This window comes from Macrotis lagotis, chromosome 1 (assembly GCF_037893015.1).
Source record: "Macrotis lagotis isolate mMagLag1 chromosome 1, bilby.v1.9.chrom.fasta, whole genome shotgun sequence".
Taxonomy (NCBI): domain Eukaryota; kingdom Metazoa; phylum Chordata; class Mammalia; order Peramelemorphia; family Peramelidae; genus Macrotis; species Macrotis lagotis.
In genome coordinates, this window is record NC_133658.1 from 146571701 (window position 1) to 146599365 (window position 27665).

The 27665-nt window shown below is 34.9% G+C and overlaps 1 protein-coding gene across 5 annotated transcripts in view; it reads right to left on the bottom strand.

Moving 5' to 3' along the window:
• Positions 1 to 27665, bottom strand: part of SH2D4A (SH2 domain containing 4A) — a 252922-nt gene that overhangs the window by 83223 nt on the left and 142034 nt on the right. For 4 of the 5 annotated variants that reach the window (XM_074209090.1, XM_074209091.1, XM_074209092.1 and 1 more), the window contains 3 exons: positions 21526 to 21918; positions 6198 to 6360; positions 5126 to 5270 (listed from right to left, as the gene is read on the bottom strand). In XM_074209090.1, the coding sequence (XP_074065191.1) occupies positions 5126 to 5270; positions 6198 to 6360; positions 21526 to 21709 (492 nt within the window). In that variant the 5' untranslated portion in view covers positions 21710 to 21918. Of the gene's footprint in view, positions 1 to 5125; positions 5271 to 6197; positions 6403 to 21525; positions 21919 to 27665 lie in introns of those variants that run through there. The other variant, XM_074209094.1, reaches the window with a different exon arrangement.

Here is a 27665-nt window from a genome sequence, read left to right on the forward strand (position 1 = left end):
CTTTCCTTACCCTCTGTTTTCATGCCAAATGTACAATCAAAACACATAGCAGTCATTTGCTCTCCCTCTCCTTGCTATCACATTCATAGCAGCCAGGTTGACCTGCAGTCACCTCTAAGACACAAACACATACACACACACATACATACATACATACATGCAAAAACACATACACACACTAGCCTGAAATATGCCTCCAAGGCCCCAAAGAACCATAATATTTTCCCCTGCAATGACAAGTGATGGTGAAGAAATTTTTCCATCCAAAAGACAACAGCTACATTTGACTTTCCTATCACTATCATTTCAAACTCCTGACAGAAATCTCCCTAGGACCAAAAGTCTCACTCCTTCCCTGCTTTCTTCTTTCTGAAGGGATTGGGGTGGGGGTGGGATACGGAGGTATGTGTAGCAATACTGTCTCTCCATAAACTATAGAGAAGAAACTTCCTGGTTCCTGCAAAGATTCTTATTGCTGAGAAAACAGATCATTAGCTCTTCTATTTTCTTTGATGGGTTGGTGGGTCTATGGATTCAAAAGTTCTTATGACTTGTCTCAATGCTTTCCAGTCCAGAACTTGCTAGACCTTTCTGTTGGCTATTTGCTCTGTTGTTGTTCAATCATTTTTCAGTCATGTCTGACTCTTTATGACCCCATCTAGGATTTTCTTGGCAGAGACACTATAGTGGTTATGCTATTTCCTTCTCCAGTTCATCTGACAGATAAGGAAATTAGGACAAACAGGGTTTAAGTGACTTTTCACATCTATTGTTTGAGGACAGATTTGAACTCAGAAAGATATTCAGCCTTCCTGACTTCATACCCAAAACTCTATCCATTGCAAAACCATTTGCTCTACTTTTCTTTCAGAGATGTTGAGAACCAATTCAATTATTTCTTCTATCTGCTTTTGACTGTGTCTGGGATAGAGTCCTGAATTTATAAGCCCTGCTCACTAAGTTTTCTTCCTTAAATCTAGACCCTCATCCTTAGAGCAAGAAGGATATTGGTCGGCAATTTCTCTATTTCACTCATATCTGATCCACTTTGACTCTTTCTTTAAGGGCCTTCAAGATCCTGATGCTGATGTGGAAAGAAGATACTGGACCTTCCCTTCTGAACCGTGGGGGCTGACAGAGTCTCAATCTTCAATCATGGCAGTGGTAGACTGACTTCCTGAACCATTGGGTCAGGTGACCTGAGCCCTCACATCAGAAAGAAGGATCCACTAGGAATAAATGGAGATTTTCTTAAAATAATGAGCAGTAGCTATTTAAAAGCCATCAACACATGTATGTAATAAACTAGTATAAACTAGGAGCATTTAGAATAAGATCAAGGGTAAAATAAGGATGTCCATTATCACCATTACTATTCAAGATAGGATTAGAAATGTTAGCCTAAGCAATATGAGAAGAAAAAGAAATTGAAAGAATCAGAATTGGCAAGGAAGAAGAAAAAACTTTCACTCTTTGCAGATGATTGATGGTATACTTAGAAGACACAAGAAAATCATCTTAAAAACTACTTGCAACAAATAACAAATTCAGCAAAGTAGCAATATACAAAACAAACTCACATAAATCATTAGCATTTCTATATATGAACAATAATCTCCAAGGGTAAGAGATAGGAAAAGAAATTCCATTTAAAATAATTTTAGACAACATTAATATTTGGGAATCTACCTCCCAAGGCAAACCCAGAAACTGTCTGAACACAATGGCAAAACAAATAAAGTCAGATCTAATCAAATGGATAAATGTCAATTGCTCATGGTTAGGTCAAGCTAATATAATAAAAATGACAATTCTACCCAAATTAAATTACTTACTTAGTGCCATACCAATTAAACTATCACATAACTATTTTACTGGCCTAAGAATAGTAACAAAATTCGTCTGGAGTCACAAAAGGTCAAGAACAGCAAGGGAACTGATGGGGAAAAAAAAGTAAAGGAAGGTGACTTAGCTCTCTACTAGATCTAAAACTATACTATAAAGCGGCAGTCATCAAAACTGTCTGGTACTAGCTAAGAAATGGAGTAATGGATCAGTGGATTAGGACAGGTTCAAAAGAAACAGTGGTAAATAACTATAGTAATCAACTTTGACAAATTTGAAAAACCCAAAGGTAATAGCTTTTGGGATAAGTACACACGATTTGACAAAAATTGTTGGGAAAACTGGAAAATAGTATGGCAAAAATTAGGCATAGAACCACATCTCACATCCTATACCAAAATAAGGTTAAAATGGGTACAGGATTTAGACATAAAGGGTGACAACATAGACAAATTAACAGATCAAGAAATACTCTGTCAGATCTAGGGAAAGAAACTGATGACCAAGCAAGAAATAGAGTACATTATAAATTGCAAAATGGATGATTTTAAATATATTAAATTTTAAAAAACTGTGCTAATAAAACCAATGCTGCCAAACTTAGAAGGAAAGCAGAAAGCTGGGAAACAATTTTCACAGCTAGGAGTTCTAATAAAGGTCTCATTTTTAAAATATATAGATAATTACATCATATTTATAAGGTACAATCATTCCCCAATTGATAAATGGCCAAAGGATATGAACAGACAGTTTTCAAATAAAGAAATTAAAGATATATATATATATATATATATATATATATATATATATATATATATAAATCATATGAAGAAAATGCTCCTACAAAATCTGAATGTAACAGCTACACTTGGGGAAAGTAGATCTCAACATTGAGAAGGAACTCGAGGTCATCTCTTCCATCCCATACCTGACCAAGATTCCATTCCTCAAAACACTGCCAAAGTAGTCAAAGCCTTTTTTAGAAGACCTTCTGTGAGGGAAAACTGAGTGTGGATTTATGGAGTGATCTTTGAGAGCCATTTCATTTCTCCTCCCTCTTCACCAAAAGATGAAACTCTGCTCCTGGAACTGCCCTGGGCTTTGATAGGATAGGTTTGGTGTTGTCTTGTTAGACCATAGGTCTCTACCCATAGCTTAAAGTCATGCCAATGAGTACATTACCTCTCACCTACCAGTTCTTTTATATGTTGTCTTTCTTTTTAAAAAAATATTTTTAATTTATGGAATAAATGTCACAATTAGGTCAGAAATTTCCAGGCTCTCCAGATTGCCTTTATATGCTGTCTTTTTCAAAGTAAGTGTAAACTCCATGAGGGACTGTCTAGCTTGCTCTTATTTGTATATTCAGTGCTTAATACAGTATCAAGCAAATTCTCCTCTCCTCCTCTCTGTCTCTCTGTCTCTGTCTGTCTGTCTGTCTGTCTCTCTCTCTCTCTCCCCTATACTTACCCACAAGCTCACCTTTCCCATCCAAACCTGGAACCACCAGCTCTTTCCTCTCAGGTCACCTCCAAACCACACAGTGTCATCACACAGTGCCACCTCCATGCTTCCCTCAACCTCACAGCACCCAGGCTAGCTTCCAACTACTTCAAAATCCCATATAGCAATTTTCTGGCTACTTAATGCTTTAAGGACCTTGGGAACTGTAATTCAGAACTCCTCCAAACCCAGAATGTGAAGAGATAAGAAAGTTTCACTGCTTCCAAAGGTCTGAGAAAAAATATTGTTTTCTATTATACTAATAATTCATAATTAAATTAGCAACAAGACCTTTTCTCCTTTATTTCCTCATTTAGGGGCTAGCTCCTATAGAAGGTCAGTCAGTCTCTGAAGGACATAGCTGATAAGCCTCAACCCTAAAGGGAACCTACTCCTCCATCTTGGGCCAGACCCCTTCCAACTAGAAGATCTTCCTTCTGTTGAAAGTGCAAACAGATTCCAGTCTAAGAGACTTCTTGCCCTGAGAAAATGATCTCCTTATCCTTGTAACCCTCCATTAGAATTCTGGGTGACTCAACTCATGAAGGAAAAAAAGCAACAGGAGCATTCTGAGTGGAGATGAATTCCCCCTGTCCAGATTGCTGAAGGCAGTGGAATCTATTGATCAAGACTTGTTCTCAATAGGAGGATCTGAAGATTCCTCAGTCACCTCATTATTAAAAGTCTAGCAATTACTATTTGATCATCTCTTGCTGGAGGCATCCTTTTTACAAAGGTATTTAAAGCTTTCAGCAGGTCCATTGTGGGTCTTTGCTTATCAAAAGAAATCATACCATCTTAATATTGAATATTAGTCAGTCTAAATTGCCCAGAAAGAGTGTCTTGAGTTTTTAATGCATCACAGTCCCTACCAGGAATTCAAATGAGAAGTCACTTAACTCTGCATTTCTTGGAACACTGAATCCTCAAAATGTCACTTTGACTCTTTTCCTGTTTGCTATTCTTATTATAGCTATTGCTCCATACTCTAAGCTAGACCACCAGAGGCCATGTTTGGGAGGAGCACCATGGCACTTGCATTCTCTTCTCAACTTCAAAATAAAGAATTTCAAATTAATATTTTTTTTGCAAGGCAAATGGGGTTAAGTGGCTTGCCCAAGGCCACACAGCTAGGTAATTATTAAGTGTTTGAGACCGGATTTGAACCCAGGTACTCCTGACTCCAGGGCCGGTGCTTTATCCACTACACCACCTAGCTGCCCCTCAAATTAATATTCTTAAGGTTACTTTGAAGCACTTAGAGGTCCTAGTGAAATACTATATAGGAAAAAAAATGATTGATTTCACTAAGTAGCAAAAAAGTCAAATTTAAAAGATTAAATGAAGTGAGGAGCCCTTAAATTAAGAGGATGTAGCCATGGTCCTAACATAATAATTATGATAATGACAACAATTTCATTTATATTGAACTATAAAGGACTTCAAAGTATTTTATGTGATCAAACTCTGATTTGTTCACTCTGTGAAGGTCTTGTTCTTTTCTGTGGTCTGGATCTGTGATTTCTTTAGCAAAGTGAATTCCTACTGAGAAAAGTCCTGGGTAAACTTTTTTTTTGTATCATAAGGTATCAGACTTGACTGGGCTCTAAGAAGATGTCATTCGCCTAGCTTCATAATCAGTATATTCTAGGTAAGATTTGAACCCCAAAGTTCTTACTGAGTCTGAGGCCAGCTCTCTATCCACTATGCCATGATTCCTTTCTTCCATCTTTCTGAATTCTACCATTTTTGGCACTCATAGAATGGAAAAACTCACCTGAATTTTCTCTTCTTCCGATGTTGAAGCTTTCCTACTTTCTGTCCCTGACTCCTCATTGTCATTGGGGACCTCCCAATTTTTCAGTGGTTTTGAATCAGAATGCAGCGACTGAGGTCTGGAAGATTCTTTTGCTTGAGTTTTTCTGGAAAGAAACAATAGAGGAATTATCTATGTTTTAAAAATATCCTTTCAACCTTCTGGGCTATTCAAAACTGGATGTCCATGTTTGAATGAAGTGAATGCCTGGCAAGAGTAAAGTTTAACTTAGCAACCCTTCTCTCATGCCAAAAGGCAACCTTCCTTAATAAGATAAATGATTCCTTTGGAACCAGGGGATCAGTTATTTTTATAAGAGTCAAAAGAACTATGCATAGCATTGTCAACCCTCTGAAACTGAGCTGGAATCACCCCAGATTTGTTCTATTATCTTTCCTTTTGCAAAATTTCCTGGTTGGATGTAGGGCTATTAGCAGAGTGAACCACAATACCAACAGGAAGCAGAGCAGAGGTGGAAGAGCAGAGGATGGAAGCCAAGATCTTGCAGCCAACAGAGGCCATGTTGTATTATGAACATCAGAGTAGCCCCCACTTCTGGCTAGGTTTCCACATGAGTTCACTTTCATTGTGCATTCTTACGCTGAGACTCGTGGAAGCCAACAACCATAATGGTGGTGCAGAGTTCACTGAATATTGGATATACTATTTGTGTTCTGCTTCATTTTTATGGGCTTGCTCTTTAAATGACCCCACTGCTACATCACTATGAAGCCACCCAAGCAATCTCTATGTGCACAAGGACTGAAAAATCCCTTTGAATGTTAACAGTGCTCTCTTGGAACCAGCAACTATTTATTCTGCTGCTCTGCGGTTACAATCATTAGGAGGCACTTCTCTGAAAACCTCTTTGACCAAGACCTGGTCAGAGGATTTTCATCTCTTTTCCCCTCCTCTACCTGTTGGTGAGAGCAAAGAGCCTCTTTCCATCTGCTCTGAAACTCTGTCCACCTCTTAGTGGTAAAGTGGCTGGAAGGCAAGTGTGTACTCTCCTTCGGGATGGAAAATCCCATACCTGAGATCCTCTGCTTCTTTCTGAAGCTGCTGTTGCTGTGTCCGCTCAGCAAGAATTTCATCACAGATGACGTCATAAGGTTTATCTAGTTGATGTTCCCCCATTACCCATACCCAGACTTCTTTATCTGATCCAAGCTTCCAACTTACAGCTTTCCTGTTCTCTGTGAAAAAAACACACATACACACACACACAAAACATCAAACTAAAAAAATAAATAAAACAAAACACTCAATTAGTAGATATATTTACTGAGTAGTAAAAATAATAAATAAATAACAATAACCACAGTAAATAGTAAATATATCTACTTCAAGTAGTAGATATAGCCTACTATATATTACTATTTCCTTCAACCCTTTAAAAGGGATGGAAGATTAGATAAATCAAAGCAGATTCTTTGTTTCCAACTTGCTCAGAATAAGATGCATAATTAGATAAATAAATAGAGGTAGGACAGATAGAAAAAAAGAAAGTTTGATAATAATAATAATTAAAATTTATATAACACTTAGCATGAGCCAGGCACTATGCAAAGTGAATAATCATTATGACCAACATTTATAAAGTGTTTACTATGTGCTAGACACTGTGCTAATTGATTTACAAATATTACTTAATTATAGTTCTTAAGACAGCCCTGGAAATAGGCTCAATTATTATCCCCATTTTATAGTTGAGAAAACTGAGGCAAACAGGGTTGAGTGACATGTCCAGAGTCACACAACTAGTAAGTGTCTGAGGCCAGTTTTGAACTCAGGTCTTCTGACTCTAGGCTCAGCACACTGTGCGTTATGGTACATCACCTAGAAATCTCTGAAAGATGATGATGATAGATGATAGATTATGCATTCATTAAACACTATGTTCAGTACTGTGCTTTTAAGTGGATTTATTAGCATTTGTTTATAAAATAGTCTATGGGTTTCATTCATGTTGATATTCTCATTTTGTGGGTGGTGAAGTTTATGCATGAAGAAGTCAAATATCTCAAACAAGATGACCTAAAATAATCTAATTAAAGCAAAAACTGGCAACCTTTCCAGAAATTAAGGCCACAGAATCACTTCTTTTCATGAAGATGTCCTCCCAGACTTCATTATTTGCTCTCTGATGCTACTTATTTGGGATAGCTAGGTATCACAGTGGATAGAGTTCCAGGTCTGGAGTCAGGAAGATTCCTCTTCCTAAATTACATTTTTTTTTCAAATTTCTTCAATTTCCTTAACTGAAGAATGAGTCAGTAAGAGAAACGAATGTAAGCATTTTATTAACTACAGAAAGAATAAACACCCCAGAGAGGTTTATTAGATATAGTGGCTTTATAATATCAATCCACCCTTTGGAGATTCTTGAAACAGTAATTGGAGCTTGCTGATGTTGACCCAGAAGGTTACCATTTTTATTATATTGTATGCAAGAATTCAGATATTCTTTGTTATTTTTGCTTTCACCCCCCTTTTAAGTCCTCCCCCCCTTTTTCTATACCACTCTCAAGAAGCTCCCTCCTGGATGATGACATTGCTAAGACTCTTATTTAAGTGATTTTGTTTCCTTTTAGATCTTTTTCTTTGAGGGTCTATCTTTAGAGGTTCATTACAAGATACAAGGTTCTCATGCACAAAAAAACAATTCTTAGTTTTATGAACCTCTTTCCAAAAATCTCTTGGAGTAAGAGTTTAAAGGAGCTCAGATGTCTCAGTTGACAAAGTTACATGAGGTCACCGGCTAGCACACTTCTCTTATTTAATGTGTTGAATGCTCATGCCTGGTGTAAACTTTTAACCTTTAAAATACTACTTCCTAATCCATAGAATAACACGCAATACAGTCAGTGTCTACAGGTACCAGGTTCCCTCACATTCAAGACTCCATGTTGTTTGTGCTGTTATTTAGAACCCAGGAATCTAGATCAGGACTAGCTAGATCAATCACTTAACTTTGCTTGCCTATGTAATGTCTACAGAAGGGCTGACAATGAATTCAAGGGAGAGAAATTGTAGCTGCACTTGGTAAGGAGAGAGCAATTGGAAATATGGGAGAGGAGGGAAGATAAATGAAGGAAGGAAGAAGCCACAGAACAATGGGGAAAATGTGGAGAAGTTCAGAATGGTGGGGGGGACCTGAGGGGGGAAAAGGGTCAGACTGAAAAATATAAAACATAAAATGCAGACCAATACTAAATAGTGGAACAGTGAATGATAATAATTATTATTATTTTAGATTATTATATTTAGATTGAAATTATATTTTAGATTATTATATTTAGATTTAGATTATGATTATTTTACAAATAAGTCAAAATATGTAAAGTACTTTGCAAACTCTTAAGTCTCTGCATACTATATTCCTAACAATAACAATTATAGCTTTTAAAAGTATTAAATGCTATTCTAAAACTATTAAAGTTAAAAACTGCACTAAGACTTCTGGGACATCCTGCCCTACTACAATAATTTATGTAGCTCAAAGGGGATCTCTCTTTGGGAAATATTGTCTTACATGTATTAGCAGTGTATTATGAACAGAAGAAATTCTAATCTACCATGTGCCACATATGTTGTGGAAAAGAAAAAAAATCATTTTAAATAAGTTTTTGTTGATGACATCATTACAGTCAACCCTAATACCTTTCCCTTATCCCCTTTTAAAAGAACAAATCAGCCTATATACTGAAATATGCTGAAAAAATCTGAAAATATTTGCAACATGTAACACCTATGGAGTTAGTTCCCACATCTATTTTGGGGTACAGGTGGAAGCATTTTCTCATATCTCTTCATTTCAGTCATATTTAATCTTTATAATTCTGTTATATTCACTTTTGATATTTTGATGTTGTGTGTATGTTCTTTCCATTTATGTTGCAGATTTTGTATATATTGTTTTGTTAGCTTTGCTTACTCTACTATATCAGGTCATGTAGATCTTTCCACTTTTCTATAATTATCACATTGGCAGTTAGGTGGTGCAGTAAATAGAGCACCATCCCTGAAGTCAAGAGGACCAGAGTTCAAATCCAGACTAAGACACTTGACATTTACCAGTTGTGTGACTTTGGGAAAGTCACTTAACGCTGACTGCCTCGCATCCAGAGTCATCCTGATTCATATTTGGGTACTGGACCCAGATGGTCCAAAGGAGAGAGGTTGGTGACTTATTTCAGCAACTTCTCATTCAAATCTAATTCACTTGTTTGCCATAGTCTTCTTCAAGAACAAAGAACAAACATCATATTTATCACATAAATAATTTCTTAAAGCATATTAATATTCCATTACATTTTTATATCAGTTCTCATTTTTTAGCCATTCTCCAATCAATGGGCATCTATTTTGTTTCCAGTTCTTTTATATCACCAAAGAAAGCTGCCATAAATATTTTGGAGTATATAGGCACTTCTGCCTTATCAATGACCTTCCTTGGGGTATAAGACCAGTAATGGAGTCTCTGTTTCAAAGTATATGGACTTATTTCTCACTTTATTCACATAATTCCAAATGGCTTCCTAAAATAGTTGTACCATTTTATAACTCTACCAGAAATGTATTGACATTTTGTCATTTTTGTCAATTTTTAGGCTACAAGGTGAAAATCAGAGTTGTTTTGATGTACATTTCTCATGTTATAATGATTTGAAGCATTTTTTCATGTGTTTGTGAAGACATTGAGATTCTTTGAGAACTGCTTATTCATATCTTTTTCTCACATGTTCACTGGGGAATAACTATTAATTATTCAAATTTATTCATTGTTTTTATTTCTTGGATTAAAAAAAACCCTTATCAAAGAAATCTGATACAAAGATTTTTTTTTTCCCATTCAACAATTTTCCCCTCTTATCCTGGGACATTAGTCACTAAATTTTATTTTATTTTCACAAAGATCTGCTTTCTTCCCCTGCTCCTCTCCTCCACTGTAAAGGAGTAAAAACAGAGTCCCTGTAACAAACATGTATAATCAAGCAAAGTAAATCCCTTTACTGGCCATCTCCAAAAGAGATATAGCTCAATTTGCACTCTGAGTCCATCATATCTCTATCAGAAAGTGAGTAGTATGTTTCATAACAAGTCATCTGGAATCCTGGTTGGTCATTGTATTGATTAGAATACCTAAATCTTTCAAAGTTGTTTGACTTCACAATACTGGTGTCATTGCATAAATGATTTGCTTTGCTTTCCTTTGCTCATTTCACTCTGCATCAATTCATACAAATCTTTCCATGTTTCTCTGAAATCATCCCCTTCATTATTTCTTTCAACAAAATAACATTCCATCACATTCATATAACTATAGTTGTATACATATATTTATACATATACATTGTATATATACAAATCTATAAATAAGGTGTATATAATAGGCATTAATATACTCTAATTCTAGAATTCATATAATTCTTCAGTGATTCTCTAATTGATGGACACTTCCTCAGTAGTTAATTCTTTACCACCACAAAACTAGATGCTATTTTTTTCCCTTTTTCCCTTTTTCCTTGATCTCTTTGTGACTTAGAAAGTATATGGATTCCTAGGAGGAACAAAACAGATTAAAAAAAAAGTTGTTTCTTTTCCTTAACAAAAAATAAACCAACTAGAGGATTTTATCAATTTAGGGTTCACAGGAAAAAAAAACCCAAAAGATAATGCAATGCACTGGCAAGTGCCCTAGATTTGAAGTCTGGGGTACAGGGTTCAAATTAAAGCTCTTCTAGCTATGTGAATATGAATAAGTCGATTTGCCTGTCTAAGCCTTAATGTTTTCCTTTGTTTTTCTCTTATCTTATGGGTTGAACTAGATGTCTCATTCAGATATGCCAACCTATGATAATTTCATTGTTTTTCAAGGAGGGTTTGTTTCAAGGTTCCTTCTAACTCTAAATCCTCAGTACTAATTTAAACTTTACTTAGAGACATTCACAGTATATAACTTTTAAATATAAAAAATCAAATATAATATAATAATCATGAACTTGTATTGAAGTCATAATAGTGATTAATATATAATTATTGAATATAAAAGCTCAAATATAATGATTAATGTTCATTTAGTACCTTAAGATTTGCAAAGTTCTTTCAGCAGATCATCTCATTTAAGCCTTATAACAACTCTGAAGTAGAAACTCTAGAAATTATTGTCTCCCTTTTACAGATGAAGATACTCAAGTCCCAAAAGTTATGTGATTTGCTTGTACTTACATAACCAGTAAGCATCCAAGGCAGGATTTGAACCCAGGTATTCTTGATTCCAAGTCTAATACTACATTCACACCTTTGACATCTGACAACCGCATTTCATCTCACTTTCTATTTGGTTCCTCTAGTGGCCCAATGTTGATATTTTTTTATCTTCATAATCTCTAACTCCATCTCCTTCCTACAAATCTCTAGGACCTAAAAATGCCAGCTTTGCTACTCATTATCCTGACCTCAGTTTCCTCAGCTGCCAAATGAGAGGGTTGGTCTAGATGCCTCTAAATGCCCTTTCAGTTTTAAGTCTAGAATTCTTTGTACCTAAATTTAGAACAACTTTGCAAACATAATACCCTTCATATCGACTGCTTGTTCATGTCCAACCAAGTTCTCTGATGAGGGCCAAAGAGCAACACCAGAAAGAATGGAAGGACATGAAACAGGGCATTAATAATTACTTAGCAAACTGTTAAGGCTGAGAGCTAATTGTAGTTACAGCTGAGCATAGACACTGAGACATGGGAGTATCAAACTCTGCAGAGAAGATAAGAACTGCCATAGACAGTGACCAAATTTCTATCCCTGTAGTGAACCTCACTAAGGACAACTTGCAAATACAGGTGCTCATTACAGAATACTCTGCAAACAGTGATCTAGCATATGTTGACACAAACGAGGACTTTGGGGTATGCTTTCTAGCTCCAACTTGCATATCACATGCAGTTCTCAAACAGAAAGAAGGATGATAATGAAAAGAATAACAACATTAGCATTTATGAAGTACTTTAAGGTTTTCAAAGTGCCTTATAATTATTATCTTATTTGATTCTCACAACCTCACTGGGAGGTTGGTATTATTATTATTCCCATTTTACAGATGAGGAAACTGAGGCAGGCAAAGGTTAAGTGACTTGTCCAGGGTCAAACAACTACTAAGCATTTGAAGAAAGATTTGAACTCAGATTTTCCTGACTCCAGGTCCTGCTGCACCATCATTGTACCACCCAGCTGCCCTACAGACAACCAGGGTAGGGTTCATATTCAATTATACAATATTCTTATAGTAATTCTTTTGTTTTTTTAATTTTTCCTGGCTATAGAAACTACTAACTTCTGAAATTTAAGGGATTGCTTTTGCAACTGCCTTCTCCCATAAAGGTCATGAGATAAATAAGTCAGTTTCTCCCAAGGAAAATTGAGAATAAAGACAGAGGTCCACATGCTATTCTTTTGTACATCCTTGGCTCTAGTAATGGTGGCATGGGGTCCACTTTCAGCCCCACACATGACTGTTACCTGTGAAAATCTCATAGATCTAAGATGAAATAATGTTTGTAAAGTTCTTTGCAAATCTTCAGGCACCAAATAAAGATTGATTTTAATATTAGTTGGAAAATGTATTTTATTTTTTGTTTGTTTGATTTGGTTTTTGCAAGGCAATGGGGTTATATGACTTGCCCAAGGTCACACAGCTGGGTAATTATTGAGTTCAGCTCCTTCTGAATCCAGGGCTGATGCTCTATCCACTGCTCTGCCTAGCTGCCCAGGAAAAGGTATTTTAATAAGCAAACAACATCTTAGTTTATTATGAAAATACTTTTGATCTCAATGATTCTCTGAGACATACTAGCAATATCTTACATATGACCTTGGCTACCAAGCTTCTTTATGCCTCTGCTTTCTCAAATGTCAATATCCATACTACAAATTCATATTCAAAGAGTTCTAAGGATGAGTGATGGAATATCAGTGAACATTAAATTCCCAGAAAAAAAATAAATCTTCTAAAGCAGCCATTCTCTAAGTGAGGGTCAAAGACCACTAGGGGTCCCTGAAATCTTTTGAGGAGAAAAAAGTTGACTTAAAAAAATAATTTTTGTAATAATATCAAAATGTTATTTGCCTTTTAAAATAGTCCTCTCTTTTACAACTAATAATAATGACTAAGATTTAAATGGTGCTTTAAGGTTTTCAATGAGTTTTACAAATATTGTCTCATTTTATTCTTACAACAATCTTATTTAAATATTGTTATTATCTCATTTTATACAAGAGGAAACTGAGGCAGGCAGAGATTATTCCACTTGACTAGGGCCACATAACTAACTACTAAGTGGTTAAGCAGGGATTCTAATTTCAGTCTTTCTGACTCCAGGGTCAGCATCCTATTAACTTTATCAACTAGCTTCCTCAACAATATATCTGAGAATTTAGATTTTTTTTCATATGCTTCAACCAAAATACTATATCAAGATATATTGAACCCAGAAACAGATATGAGAATCTAGTAGTCTTCTATTAATCTAGAAATTAACCAGATCATTAAAAAATGTAAAACAATATTTGTCTCACTAATTTTTATTTAGAAAATATAGGTCTTTAAAAACATTTAATATATAATAGGTTTTATTATTACTTTTATTCAATTAAAAATTACTTTTTAACAAATATTGAGACACTAATACATTTTTGGTGCAGTTATGAACTAATCTAACCATTCAGAAGAACAATTTAGAACCATACACAAAGGGTTATAAAACTGTGCACATCCTATGATCCAGCAATACCACTAATAGGTCTGTATTGAAAAGATCTTTTTATAGTTTTTTTCAATTATATGTAAAGACAATTTTTAGCATTCATTTCATGAGATTTTTGAGCTCCAAATTTTTCTCTCTGCTCTCCTCCCTCCCCTCCCCTCCTTTCTTCCCCACATGGTAAGTAATCTGACATAGGTTATTTATGTGAAGTCGTGTAAAATGTATTTTCATATTTGTCACAGTTGTAAAGGAAGAAAAATACCAAAAAGAAAAAATCTAAGAAAAAATAAAGTAATTGAAAATAATATGCTTCAGTTTGCAGCATATATCAAAGGATCAGACAGGAATGGTGCTTTTGTCTCAAGGTCAGTGACACTTAGGACCTTAACAGTTCCTTCTGAGATCTTCCCTAGCCTCTCAGGTCATTAAGATCCTCTCAGTTGTCTTAAATAGGTAAAACATTCCCTCTGAAACTTTGTTTTAACTATTAATTTGAAAATCAGGAGCACAAAAGAAAATTTCATCTCAATACCAGAAAAGGAAATCTATTAGAGAAAACAGAAAATAGACTTGAAGTGAGGAAGATCGGGGTTCAAATCCCATCTGAGACACACATTAGTTGTGTGACTACCAGAAAAACATTTTACCCCTAAGTTCTTCAGGCAACTCTAAGATTTATGGGAACAAAATTAATTATAAGCAGGTTGCAGTCTGCTTCAATATACTCTAATGAAATAAAGGATCCTTGACATACTAAGCAGTTGAATTATTGGGAATTTTAAATTGGTGAAAAAAGAACTAATGAGTTTTTACTGTGAGTAGTTTTAATTAAATTTTACCCCATGTATAATGTTTGTTGTTTACCAAGAGCTCAAGTAAAATGCCTTTTTCAAACAGAAGTCATCACCTATCTCTAACATCCTTAAATAGTCACATTGTTTAAAAAAAAAGTTAATGAATGAAATTTCCACTGAGAAAAATAAATAATTGACCAGAGTAAGTAATAAAATCTTACTAAAAATCCTTAGCAATCATCAAAATGAAAAGAAATTAAAAATTATACCATGAATTAGCCCCAAATCTCCTTCCTAGTCAATTTTTCCCTTTGTGTGTGTGTATGTATGCTTAATTACATATAAATGAAATATGTACTACCCATCAAATAAACACTCATGCAAAAAGAGAATTTGGTTCATTGTTTAGTAGCCTCATAGTCGTTTCCAACTCTTTGTGATACCTGTTGGGATTTTCTTGGCAAAGATCCTGGTGTGATTTGCCATTTCCTTCTCCAACTCATTTTACAGATGAGAAATTGAGGTGAACAGGGTTAGTTAACTTGCCCAGAGTCACACAGTTAGTAAGAATGTTACGCTGGATTTGAACTAAGATCACCCAGACTCCAGGCCTGGTGCTATATCTACTATGCCAATTAGCTGCCCTCAATTTCGTTCAAAAAAAATTCAGAATTCAAAACCTTACTCTTCCACCTACTATAACTAAGGAACACAGTGGATAAAGCAATGGACCAGGAATCAGAAAGATCTAAATTCAAATCTAACCTCGGACACGTTATTAGCTTTGTGACTGGGCAGGTCAGTTACCTTCTCTGAGTCCAGTTTCCTCACCTGTAAAATGGGGATAATATCACCTAATTTCCAGAGCTACTGTGAGGGTAAGATGAAGTAATACTTGCAAATACTTGCAAAAATACTTTGCCAAATTTAAAGCACCATATAACTGCTGGTTATTATTGGCAATATTAGACAACTCATTTCATTTCCTTGGGCCTCAATTTCCTATTTCTATAAAATGAGGACAGTGATCTAGATGACTTTTTTAGGGTTCTCCCAAGTTCTAAATCTATGTTCCTATAATCTTGTTATTATATCTATATTATGTATGTTTGTGTGTATAGATATAAACATTTGCAAATATATATTTTTTAAAAATTTGGAATCAACATGAATACAGATCTTGTTTTCATAAACTCCCTTTGCAATATTGCTATACATCTTTCCATAGTTTTTCATATATTTCAAATATATCCTTTTTATTAGGACAAATATGTATATTTGAAAAATTGGTCCAAAACTGTAATTTCAAATTATCATACATCTAACAACCAAATGTGACACCAGAGACTCCCTTTTATTTTATAGAGGAGGAAATTGAGGTGAACATGGCTAAGTGACTTGCCCAGGATCACACTGCTAGAAAGTGTCTGAGGTTTGATTTGAACTCATGAAGATGAAGCTTCCTGACTCTAGGACCAGTGCTCTACCCACTATGTGCTATTCCAACCCACTCATTTTTATAGATTAGGAAACTGAGTCCCAGAGAAACTGCTACTTGCACAGGGTGGTACAGATAATAAACAGAAGAACAAAGATTTGAATGTAAGGTTGTTTGACACAAAGCAAAGATTTCAATGTAAGGTTGTTTGAAGCCATAGTTCTAGAGCTAGAAGCCCCTCCCCACCAGACATCATCTAGTACAACCTAAATGATGATACTTGAGACCTAAATAGGTTAATTGACTTGCCCAGTTCACACTGTTAATAAATATCTAAGGTGGGATTTGAACCCTATCCTCCAGAATACAAGGACACCCCTCTAATACACTCTATCCCCATTGCTCCACTTTCTTTCTATCACTTGCTAGTCAAGGACAATTCATGACTTAGTTAATGTCATAAAGAGAGTAATCATTAGTGGAGACATTTAACCATCAGTCCACTAGGGCTTTCCTCCAGGGTATCACACTTCCTATGAGGAAATTTCCTCTATTAGAGCACTTTTCTGCAACTTTTTAGTCTTGTAGAGGGTACAGAAAGGTTAAATGATTTGACCAGTCACAAAGCCAGTATTTGTCAGTGACAGAACTTAAACCTAGGCATTCTACTTTATGAGGTTGACTATATACTATACCATGTTGTTAAATTAATATATCATGATTTATTCATATAATCTCCACAGATTGTAGGTATAATGTATTTCCATGGTTTTTTAAATTGTTTTTGCCAGTACAAAAAAGTAGCTATGCATATTTTTTGTATATTTTGGTTGTTCAGTTGTTTCAGTTGTATCTCACTCTTCATGACCCCATTTGGGGTTTTCTTGGCATAAATAATGAAGCAATTTGTCATTTCCTTCTTCAGTTCATTTTACAGATGAAGAAACTTAGGCAAAAAAGGTTAGATGACTTGATCAGGATTGCATAGCTTATTAACTGTCTGAGGCTGGATTTGAACTCATGAAGATGAGTCCTGACTCCATGCCCAGTGGTCTATCTCCTGTACCACCTTATTGTACATATAAATGGGGTTTTTTTTGCTTTTAAGTGGTATTTTAGAATAAATTATTAGGTATGGAATCATTGCATCAAAGCATAGGATCAGTATTTTTAAAATTTATTATAAAATAGAATATATTATTGATCTTCAAAAAGGATCCACCAGTTTAAAGTCTAACCAGCAATATAGTTGAGGGCTGATTTCTTCAAAATCATATTAACATTTAAATTTATTGCCTTTTGCTATCTTTGCCATTCTGTGGGGTAAGTAGATATGTATTGGATAGAATGCCAGCCCTGGAGTCAGAAAAACCTGAGTTCAAATCTGATCTCAGTCACTTGACTCTTAGCTGTGTGACCTTAGGCAAGCCAGTATAATCCTGACTGCCTCAAATTCAGGGCCATCTCCAATGGTCCTGATTCATATCTGGCCACTGAACCCAGATGGTTCTAGAGGAGAAAGTGAGGTTGGTCACTTAACACACTCAAATCCAATTCACAAGCTTGTCACGACATCCACTTCTTTTTCTTGTTTTAACTATTGTGGATATTACTGATCCAATTACTATGATTTTGTCACCCTGAGCAAGGAATTTCTCAGTGTCCCCAGGAAATTCTCTGAGTCTATATATTGTTAAGAAGGAGCCAAATAACGTGTATGGAATTTCTTAATGGGGATTTCCCTATATTAATAAATGTCTTATTTATACTGGGTTCTGCTCACAGTATAGTTTTCTTATAAAACCAAACTTCTTAAAAACTCACATTTATAAAATAACAACATAATTATAACAACTAACACTTACAAGGTGTTTACTATATGCTATATAGGGTACTGTATATAGGTGAAATGATAAACATGTTCACAATTGTTATTTCATTTGATTCTCACATCAACCCTGGAAGGTAGAAGCTATTATTGTCCTCATTTCACAGTTGAGGAAACTGAGGCAGAACAAGGTTAAGTGATATGCCCAATGTCATTCAGTCACTAAGTTCTGATTTGAACTCAGATCTTCCTTACTTTATCTGGTGATTTATTCACTGGACCATCTAGATGTTCCAAATGGCAAGTCCTTTGAGGTTTATAAAGTGCAAATAGTACTGTCATTATCATCATCATTATTATCACTATTACTATTGTTACTATTTTACAGTTGTTACTATTTTATATATATGAGAACACAGACTGGGAGTGGTTAAGTACCTTACTCTACATCATGCAGTTGAAAAGCATTATAATCTAGAAGTGAATGCAGTTATCCTTATTTCAAAGGCTGTGCCTTTTCTACTATACCACACTGCCTCTAAATCTGGGGCACTCACTGTTCCTTGGTTTTCTTTTTTTATAGTTCCTCATTTTTTTTTGTTTTTACAAGGCAATGGGGTTAAGTGGCTTGCCCAAGGCCACACAGCTAGGTAATTATTAAGTGTCTGAGGCCGGATTTGAACTCAGGTACTCCTGACTCCAGGGCCTGTGCTTTATACACTACGCCACCTAGCTGCCCCTTCATAGTTCTTGATATTCTTGCTCACCTGTTTTTTCTATATTAATTCTACTATGTCTGAATCCAGTTCTATGAAAAAGACCATTGATATTTGGTCTGTTATTACACTGAACTGCTAAATTAGTTTGGGAAGTATTAATACTTTTACTAGATTTCCTTGACCTAACCATGTCCAAGGCATATACCTCTACTTTTTCAGTTTTTATTTGCTCTGTCATTATTGTTTTAGTAAAAGCCCTTGCATGCCTTTTATTACCCAAATACTTGAAGTATTGTATTGTTATTACAGTTATTTCTCTCTGGAAGAGTTTTCTTTTATTCTTGTTTATGGCTAATAGCATTGCAGATTATATTAGTGGGTTTATTGTATATCCTGCTGTCTTATTCAACTTGGCAAAGTTGCTGAAATTTAAAGTTTTGGCATTGAGATCTGTGATCTGGAAAATTCACTTTGCAGAAAAAACTAACTTCTTCATATTAATCTTCTAGGTACTAAAGAGACAAGATGATGTAGCAAATAAAGAGCTGTTTCAAAGGCAGAAGACCTGGATTCAAGTTTTGTCATTCATATATAATGACTACATAAACCTAAGTAAATTACTTAACCTCTCAGTAAACTCTCTAAGACTCTAAGTTACATAGTAGGGCATTGGTAAAGGAAGTGTCTTCACTGGACATTCCTAATACCAATGACATCAGATGACTGGTAAAAAAAAAAAAAAAGCAAAAACAAGAGCAACAACAAAAAGCCCAAACATTATTAAATGAAAAAAGCTATTGGTTTATTCTCTGGCTTTGATTTTTTTCTGATCTCCAATAATAAAAGGAAAATTTTGTAAACTATTTTAGGGGAAAACATCATAAAAATTGCACACTGAATTTTTTTTTATTCTGAATGTGGGTAGAACCATCAGTAAGTCAGTCAATAGAGCATCTATTAAATGCCTATTATGAAACGGGCATTATTCTAAATGCTAGATATACGAAGAATAGTAAAAAGTCAGTCCCTGATCTCAAAGAGCTTATGGTTTAATGGAGGAGGCAAAATGCAAGCGATCATAAGCATACCAAAATCAGAATAAATTAGAAATAATAAATAGAAGGTACTAGAAGTAAGGAGAATTGAAAAAGGCTTCCTGTAGAACAATCAAGTGAAATTTGTAACTGCCATTCTGAAGTCCTGCATTATCTTATCAGTTTTCTTTTCTTTTTTTAAAACTAATACTTAAGGGGTGGGGTGGGGGAGGGAAGTAAGATTGGGGGAAAATTGTAAAACTCAAAATAAATAAAATCTTTAATTAAGCCTGTAAAAAAATAAAATAAAATAAAATAAAATAAAATAATACTTAATAATGAAAGAGAACCAATCAAATCAATGAGATGCATTCACCAGAGTGTAGAAAGCAACATGTTATATGTGCTGAGGGAGTTAAGACACAGACTCTGAACATTAGAAATGTATTTTTAAGACAATATAATTATACTCTTGTTATATGAAGTACCATATAAATGTGAATTAAGGTACATAAAGTACCTTTCTCAAAATTCAATTCAATAAGTATTTATCAAGTGCCTACTATATATGCTAGGCACTGTATTAAGAGCTGGTGGGGTAGATACAAAAAGTGGCAAATGACACAGTTCTTGCCCTCAAGGAACTTACACTCTAATGGGCAGAGTACAACATGACAACATACATGCATATATATTTCTATATCTATCTATACAAATACACACAAATAAGCTATATATAGAGGATAAATAGAAAATAATTAAAAGAGGAAAAAGCACTGGAAAAGAGGGAATAAGGAAGGCTTTCTCTGCATTAGTACAATTCCCAAAAACCTTGACCATGATTTCAATAATCATGTTCTGTTATCTGATAAACTGGGTATCAGTAACATGAGAGTAAGAAGAAGGTGATTATCTATGTGCCATTTAACATGCCTTAGGCAAAGCTAGGGTTCTAAGCTTGTGTTCAGAAGGCTGTCCTCCTTTGTGACCAGCTGGGACTCAAAACTTTTCCAGTTTGGAAAGACTTTGGTAAAGCATGAAATCCACAGAGAGAATGTGGTTCATGAAAAAGTTAAAAAAAAAAGATTTAGATTCAAATTCTAAATAAATTACTCAATACATACGTGACCTCAGACAAGTCATTTAACCCCTTTAGACCTTGGTTTCCTCATCTGTAACTAGATTATTTTTGAAGTCCATTCCAGTTCTGAATCTATGATCAAATGACCCAGTTACCAAAAGTTCCCCTCAATTTATGAAGAAAAGGATCAGGTGAATTAAATAATAAGGAAGTGTCAGTGACTTATTCTGTATACCCACTCCTACCCAAAGTTTCCTCATTTTAGAAAAGAATCTCAGGGAGAGGGTATGTGTTAAGACACATAAATCTTTGTATTCAGCTCTAAGATCTAAAAAATGGTAGCATTTTAAAGAGAAGAGGAGAGAGATTTTGGCAGTGTCTTTTCAATGCCCATCTTGCCCAGTGCATCACACAGGCTCCAGTATATTCAGACCAATCCTAATTTCAAGTATCATCTACTCAAAGGTGAATAATTACCATGATAAGAGTTAGTTTGTGTCTGTGTACATATGTATATGTGAGTATTGGAGGTGACCAGTTGATAAATTACACAATTAAAGACCCATTTACATCGTGTAATTTGAAACCCAACTGGAAATGACTCCTGGCATGCCCTGGATATGTTCCTGATTTGTCTAAGATTTAAAAACAAGTCAAGTGCATTTTCCCACTGAGGCACAGAAAAGACAGGAGTGAGCTTACCTTTTTTGGGTTTGGATTTCCCCAGTAATTCTGCCTCTTTTTTTTCCAAGGCTGCCTCCCTCTCTTTCCACCTGCGGATCTGCTCCTCCCTCATCTTGAAGAACAGGATTTGCTTCTGTTCTTCACTGAGCTCGGCCAGTAGTTCAGGATCTATGTACATGTCTGACAGTATCTGCTTCAGCATGTCTGCAGCTACCCGACGCTCCTACTCTTGTGGCAAGGAGTCTTTGAGAATGGTCTTGATCTCTTCCTAAGCAGGTATTCCTGGAATGCCCCCAAAGTTTGCATGTGAGACAGACAGACACCAACAATGCAGGTAATATGCCCTGAGTCAGGAAAGCTGGTCTCTGTAGCTAGACACCAGCCACTTGCTCAATGAGTCCCTCATTGGATCTGCAAAACACAACCAAAAGGGAGGCAGGTCACTTAAACCTCATCATTACAATTAAAGGAAGTCACACGAACAGGTTTATAAAGAAAATAAAACTTGGGGGACTACAAGGAAAAGAAAGCTGAGGCGAGTTTGGGGAGTTAGAGTTACCTTTATCCTTCTAATTTTCAGAGATACTGTATCAAAGAAACTCACTCCACACCAGTTGATCCCAGGAAAACAAACAAACAAAAAAAAATGTAAACAGAGGTGTGGCTTATTCTTCACTGGGTAAACACTCAGTCAAACCACTCAAGTGTTTGGCTGGCTAATAAAGAAAAAGTTGGAGGAAGAAGTAAAATGAGCTAAGTTCCAAATGATTTACTTTAAAAGCAACTAATGTTTTGTGGTTCTATTAAAGCATGTTCCTTTAATGTTATTCCCAAAGTTGATCTGTCTTAATCCTTAAAGAAGAAGGGAATAAAAATTAAACAGTAAAAGGTCATTTTTAGTCCTCAGGGGTAATACTAAATCACAATATGCTAACTTTTTATGGAAGGAATAGCCACACAGAACCACTGAGATGAAAAAAGATATTAGGAGAAATATATTTTGTTGTTGTTTTCAAAAGATTTGGACCTTGCAAAATTTAACTCCTGCTGACTCACTCTTACACACCTATTTACATAATCAGTCATCCAGAGTTCAGAGTTGAGCATAGACTTGGTGGTGAGACTTTTCAAAAATTTACACCTTTGATTGTCATTTTAGAGGAATGCCTCCTAAAATCCCATTTCTCTAGTTTTATTTTTCATTTTTAAATTAACTTTTTCTAATGTTATCTTTTATTTTTAGATCACCTGCATTTCTCCCTACCTCCTCCCAGTTCCTTCCAGAGAACCAAACTTTTATAACAAAAAATTTTAAAAGAAGAGAAAAAAAATCAGTAAAACCAATTATTATTGTGTAAACAGTTTGAGATCATATGCAATGTTCCATACCCAGGGCTCATTGGCTGGTAGAAATGTACCTCCATCTTTGTGGGTGGGGGAGGGGGAAAAGGATGTTGTCTATGTCTCTTCTGTCAAGCTGAATCACTGTAATTTTACAACTCAGATGTTATTGTCTTGTTCTTTTCATTTTCATTGTTATAATCATCGTATATATTAATTTTAGGGTTCTACTTTAATTTTGTTATCAGTTCATATGTATTTCCATGTTCCTCTGTATTAGCATGTTTGTTATTTCTTAAAGCAGAATATAAAATTCCACTAAATTCATATGCCACAATTTGTTGAACTAGTCTTCAATTAATGGGTACCTAGTCTATTTCCAATTATTTGCTATCACAAAAAAATACTACTATATTACAAATATTTTGGTATAATGAAGTCTTTAAAAAGAATGAACTCCTTGGGAGTATGTGATCATCAGTGGGTGAAAAGATATTAGCATTTAGAAGATTCCAAACTACTTTCCAGCATAGTCATATCAATTTGCAGCTCCACCAGCGATGTATCAGTATGCCTCTCTTAATGGGTATGAAATAGAGCTCTTACTTTGATTTACATTCCTCTAATGAACTATTTGGAATATTCTATCATATCTCTGCTAAAATGTTAATTGTTCACAATTCTTCTGCTGTGAAATATTTGTTTATAGTCTTTGACCACTTGTTGACTAGGGATTCCTGAAACTTTCTTATCAAGTTTAACAACAAAAAAAATAAGTAAAAAGAAAAAAATTTAAAAATTTTTAAAAAATTTTAAAAGTTTAACAACAGGCTCATATAAGTCATTAAATGTCAAAGTTCCCTTTGTTTTGCTAAAGTAAATTCTGGGGTTTTTTTATTTTTTTAAACATCAAGGTGATTTCTTAATGACTTTCCATCCTCAAGAATATTCCTTTATAACAAAGAAATATAGTTAGGCAAAACAAATCGACCTATTGGCTATGCATGCCTGACTACATATACCTCCATCCTGCACCTATTGTCTATCACTTGTCAGCAAAGAGAATGGGAGGCATGCTTTTAACATCATTCCTAACAAGTCACGATTAATTCATTGATCAGAGTCCTGCTCTCCTTCAGTCTGGGAAAAAAAAATATTCTTGAGAACTAAGAGGATATAGGAGAGCCCCTACTCAATATATACTTTACAGGGTATATGCAATTTAGAAAAGTTTGAACTTAGAAAAATCAGTGAGAGAACAGCAGGCATAATTTGCTAGGAATAGGGGTTTGAGACTGTGATTTCATTAGTGAGTAGAGAATTTTTGAGTTGGAAAATTCCTTTTCCTAATGTAGGCCAGCACCTTCTCTGTAATTCATAATCTTAGAGAGTTGCCTAGAGCAATGAGAGGTTCAGTGATTTGCTCAAAATAACACTGTCAATAACGTGTCAAAGTCAGAACTTTTACATGGGTCTTCATGGCTCCAAAGTCTACTATTCTCTGCCTATTAGCCCACAATGCCTATTTATTGCATGCTTCCTACTAGATATTTTGAATAATAATGTTCCTTAGCTTATTCCCCCCAAAACATAATACCCCCCCCAAAAAAAAACTCCCAACACCTTTGGCAACTTCTGGATAAATTCAAATTTCCTGAAGGGAGTAACACTTGTATAATACACAAGGACCTTTTCATTCATTACAAAGATCACAGAATTTGGAGTTGTAAGGGACCTCAGAGATCATTTAATACAACCCAATATTTTACAGAGGAGGAAACTGAGACATAGAGATGGCAGATAACTTGTCCAAAGTGAAATTATTTAACAGAATCAAAATTAGTACCCATGGTCTCTGACTTTCAATCCACTAAAAGATATAGGCAACTCTGCCAAAAGCAGATTTAGATGACCCTAAAGTCCAGATCTATTATTTCTCATTTACAGGAGTTTTTGCCTTATTTCAGTCATTTTGGCTCCACCTTTTCACAATAGTCTTACAGAAAGTTATAGAAAATATATAATGTGTCAAAATACAAGACTGATTACAATAACAACATAATAATAGATATAAATATGTTATTTTTAAATTTACAGAAGTCCTTTATATAAAATGGTTATCCTAAAAGTCTTAAGCTAAAAGCTTTGGGGACACTTTGTGTTATATCACTTGTCTCATATTTCCTATATATTATTATCTCTATTTTAATAGATAAGGAAACTGAGGGGCAGAGTAGTTAAACAATTTGCCCATGGTCAAATCCCTAATTTGGGATGAGAAAAAGAATTGGAACCCAGGTCTTCCTTATTCTAAATATAAAACCCTATTATACTATGTGGCTCCTCCAATTTATGGTGGAGTCAGGAAGCTGAGGGGAAATGCAACTACTGCAAGTTATAGTAATAGTATTTTATATTTCTAGGGTTCTTTGTAGTTAAAAAAACTATCACATGTTATCTCATCTGTGAATCTCAACCAGATAAAGTATATTGTCCTTATATTTAAATGTAGAAAATGGACACGAAGAGGTTAAATGTGAAAGTAACATCATGTTACTTAAAGCTAGGGCTAGCATGAACACTAATTTTCTTTGCAGATTTTTAGCTGCTCTCTGCTAAGCATTCAATTCCATCTTCTACAAGAAGCCTTGCCTAACCTTCACCTCCTTAATGCTAATGTCTTGCCTCATTTCTAGCTTATTCTGCAAATTTGCATCTTGTCTCCTTCATTGGACGAGATGCTCTTTGAAAGCAAGAATTTTGTGTTTTATTTTTTGTATCCCCCAAGGCTTAGCATAGTGCCTTAGATACTAAATAAATGCTTATTGGCTGACTTCAGCTTCTATCTTTATATTGAGTACCAAATCCTTAGGACAGTCTTCTAGGAATTCAAGGAGGTTCTGGGTAGATAAGTCAGAGAGTTAGTTCATCTTCTTGTCCTTACTATGACTTCCACTCTCCAAAAATGATGTCATCTCTGCCCTATAATTTGGAAGCCACTTCTAATCACAACTGAAACACAGCAATTTCAATAGTTTTGAATAATATTATTCAATATTGTTGGTCAAAGAAAGGATTAGAAAGAACAAAGGATAACTGATTTGTTGCTGAATCCTACCTCTTGAGCTAGACTTAATAATGTCCAATTCAAAAAAAAATCCAGTTCCTTCTTTCGTAAGATATAAACCTATGTCATAAAATGCCAACTTAAACATAAAAATATTATTCAACAGCTATTAAAATCACTCTTTGTATAAGCTTCTTTTTTGTGGACCCTGATTACATAAGATAATTTTCTCCACCCTTCTCCTTTTCCCCTTCCAAATGCAGTCTCTTCTCTTTCCATTCTTCTTTCAAAAATCATAACATAACAGAATCATTTCCAGGTACTCTGTTATACTCCCTCTATGACCCCAGATGAAGATAAGCTTCTAGGAGAATACATGTATCATCTACTCATATTCAAATATTAAAATATGAGTAGTTTATCTGTTATGTTAAACTTTTTATGTTTCTCTTTACTGTGATTGTTTTTCAAAGTTTCTACATGACTCTGGTCTTTTCATTAGGAATATTTGGAAGTCTTCTCTTGCATTAATGCTTTATTTTCCACTAGTAGAATTACACACAATTTTTCTGGGTTTTTCATAGTTATAAATGTATATACTTTGCTTTTTGGAATAACAAATTACAAACTCTCTGCTCCTTTTATGTTTTTACTAGATCATGTGGGGTCCTAACTGTGACATTTCAGCACTTGAATCTTTTTCTGGCTATTTGAAGTTTTTTTCAATCTGGAAACTCTGGAAGTTTTCATTTGGGAGCTTCTTTTGAAAGACAACCAGTGTATTATTTCTATTTTTATTTTGCCCTTTAGGACTATGAGATCTGCATAATTTATAAATTCTTGAAATATGATGTCCAGGGTTTTGGGGTTGTTTTTTTTTTTTTTTGAGTCATAGGTCAGGTAGTCTAATGTCTCTTAAATTATCTCTCCTCAATATGTTTCCCAGGTTAGTTGTTTTTACAATGTGATAATTTATATTTTTCCTTATCTTTTAGTCTTTCCACTGTTTCAATATTTCTCATTGTTTTAGGAAACCATTATCTTGTATGTGTAACATTCTCAACTTCAAGGGGTTTGTTGCTTGAGTAAAGTTCTGCATTTCTTATGCCAAGCTGTTAATTCTCTTTCCAGTTTTTTTCTTAACTCTCATTTCTTTTCTAGTTTTTTCCCTCTAATATTCTCATTTCTTTTATTTAAAAAAAAAACTTTTTTTAGAACTCTTGATTTATGTCTCAGGATTTTTTGTTGTATTTGTGCTTAAGTTCTAATTTTCCTTATCTTTTAAATATTTTGAAGTAATTCTATTTTTCTAGTTTTAGATCTTGAATAGCTCTATCATCATAATAGTTTTAAGGTCGTCTTTTTATTATGGTAGGATTCCTATGTATTTACTTATTCTTCCAGTCTAGTTTCTCAATCTGGATTTTATGGTAGGTCCAAGTTCTTCTGGTGGAAATGTCTGGACCTCTCCTTCCTTAGGGTGTTGTGTTGCATGATTCCATGATCTCAGAGACAGCTCAGATGGGGACCTGCAAAATTTCACTGTGCATAGATCTAGGGCAAAGTCTGATCAACATCCTCCTGATCTTGAACTCTAAAAGTTCTTGACCTGGGTTTCAGTTTGAGCAACAGTAGAATGACACTCTATTCCACTACTATTAGCCAGCTGGAAGGTTCCGCTTGTTCAGTGACAAAATTGCATGCTCCCATTTAATCTGGGATTCCTGCCCTCAAATGCAGGCTCCAGAGT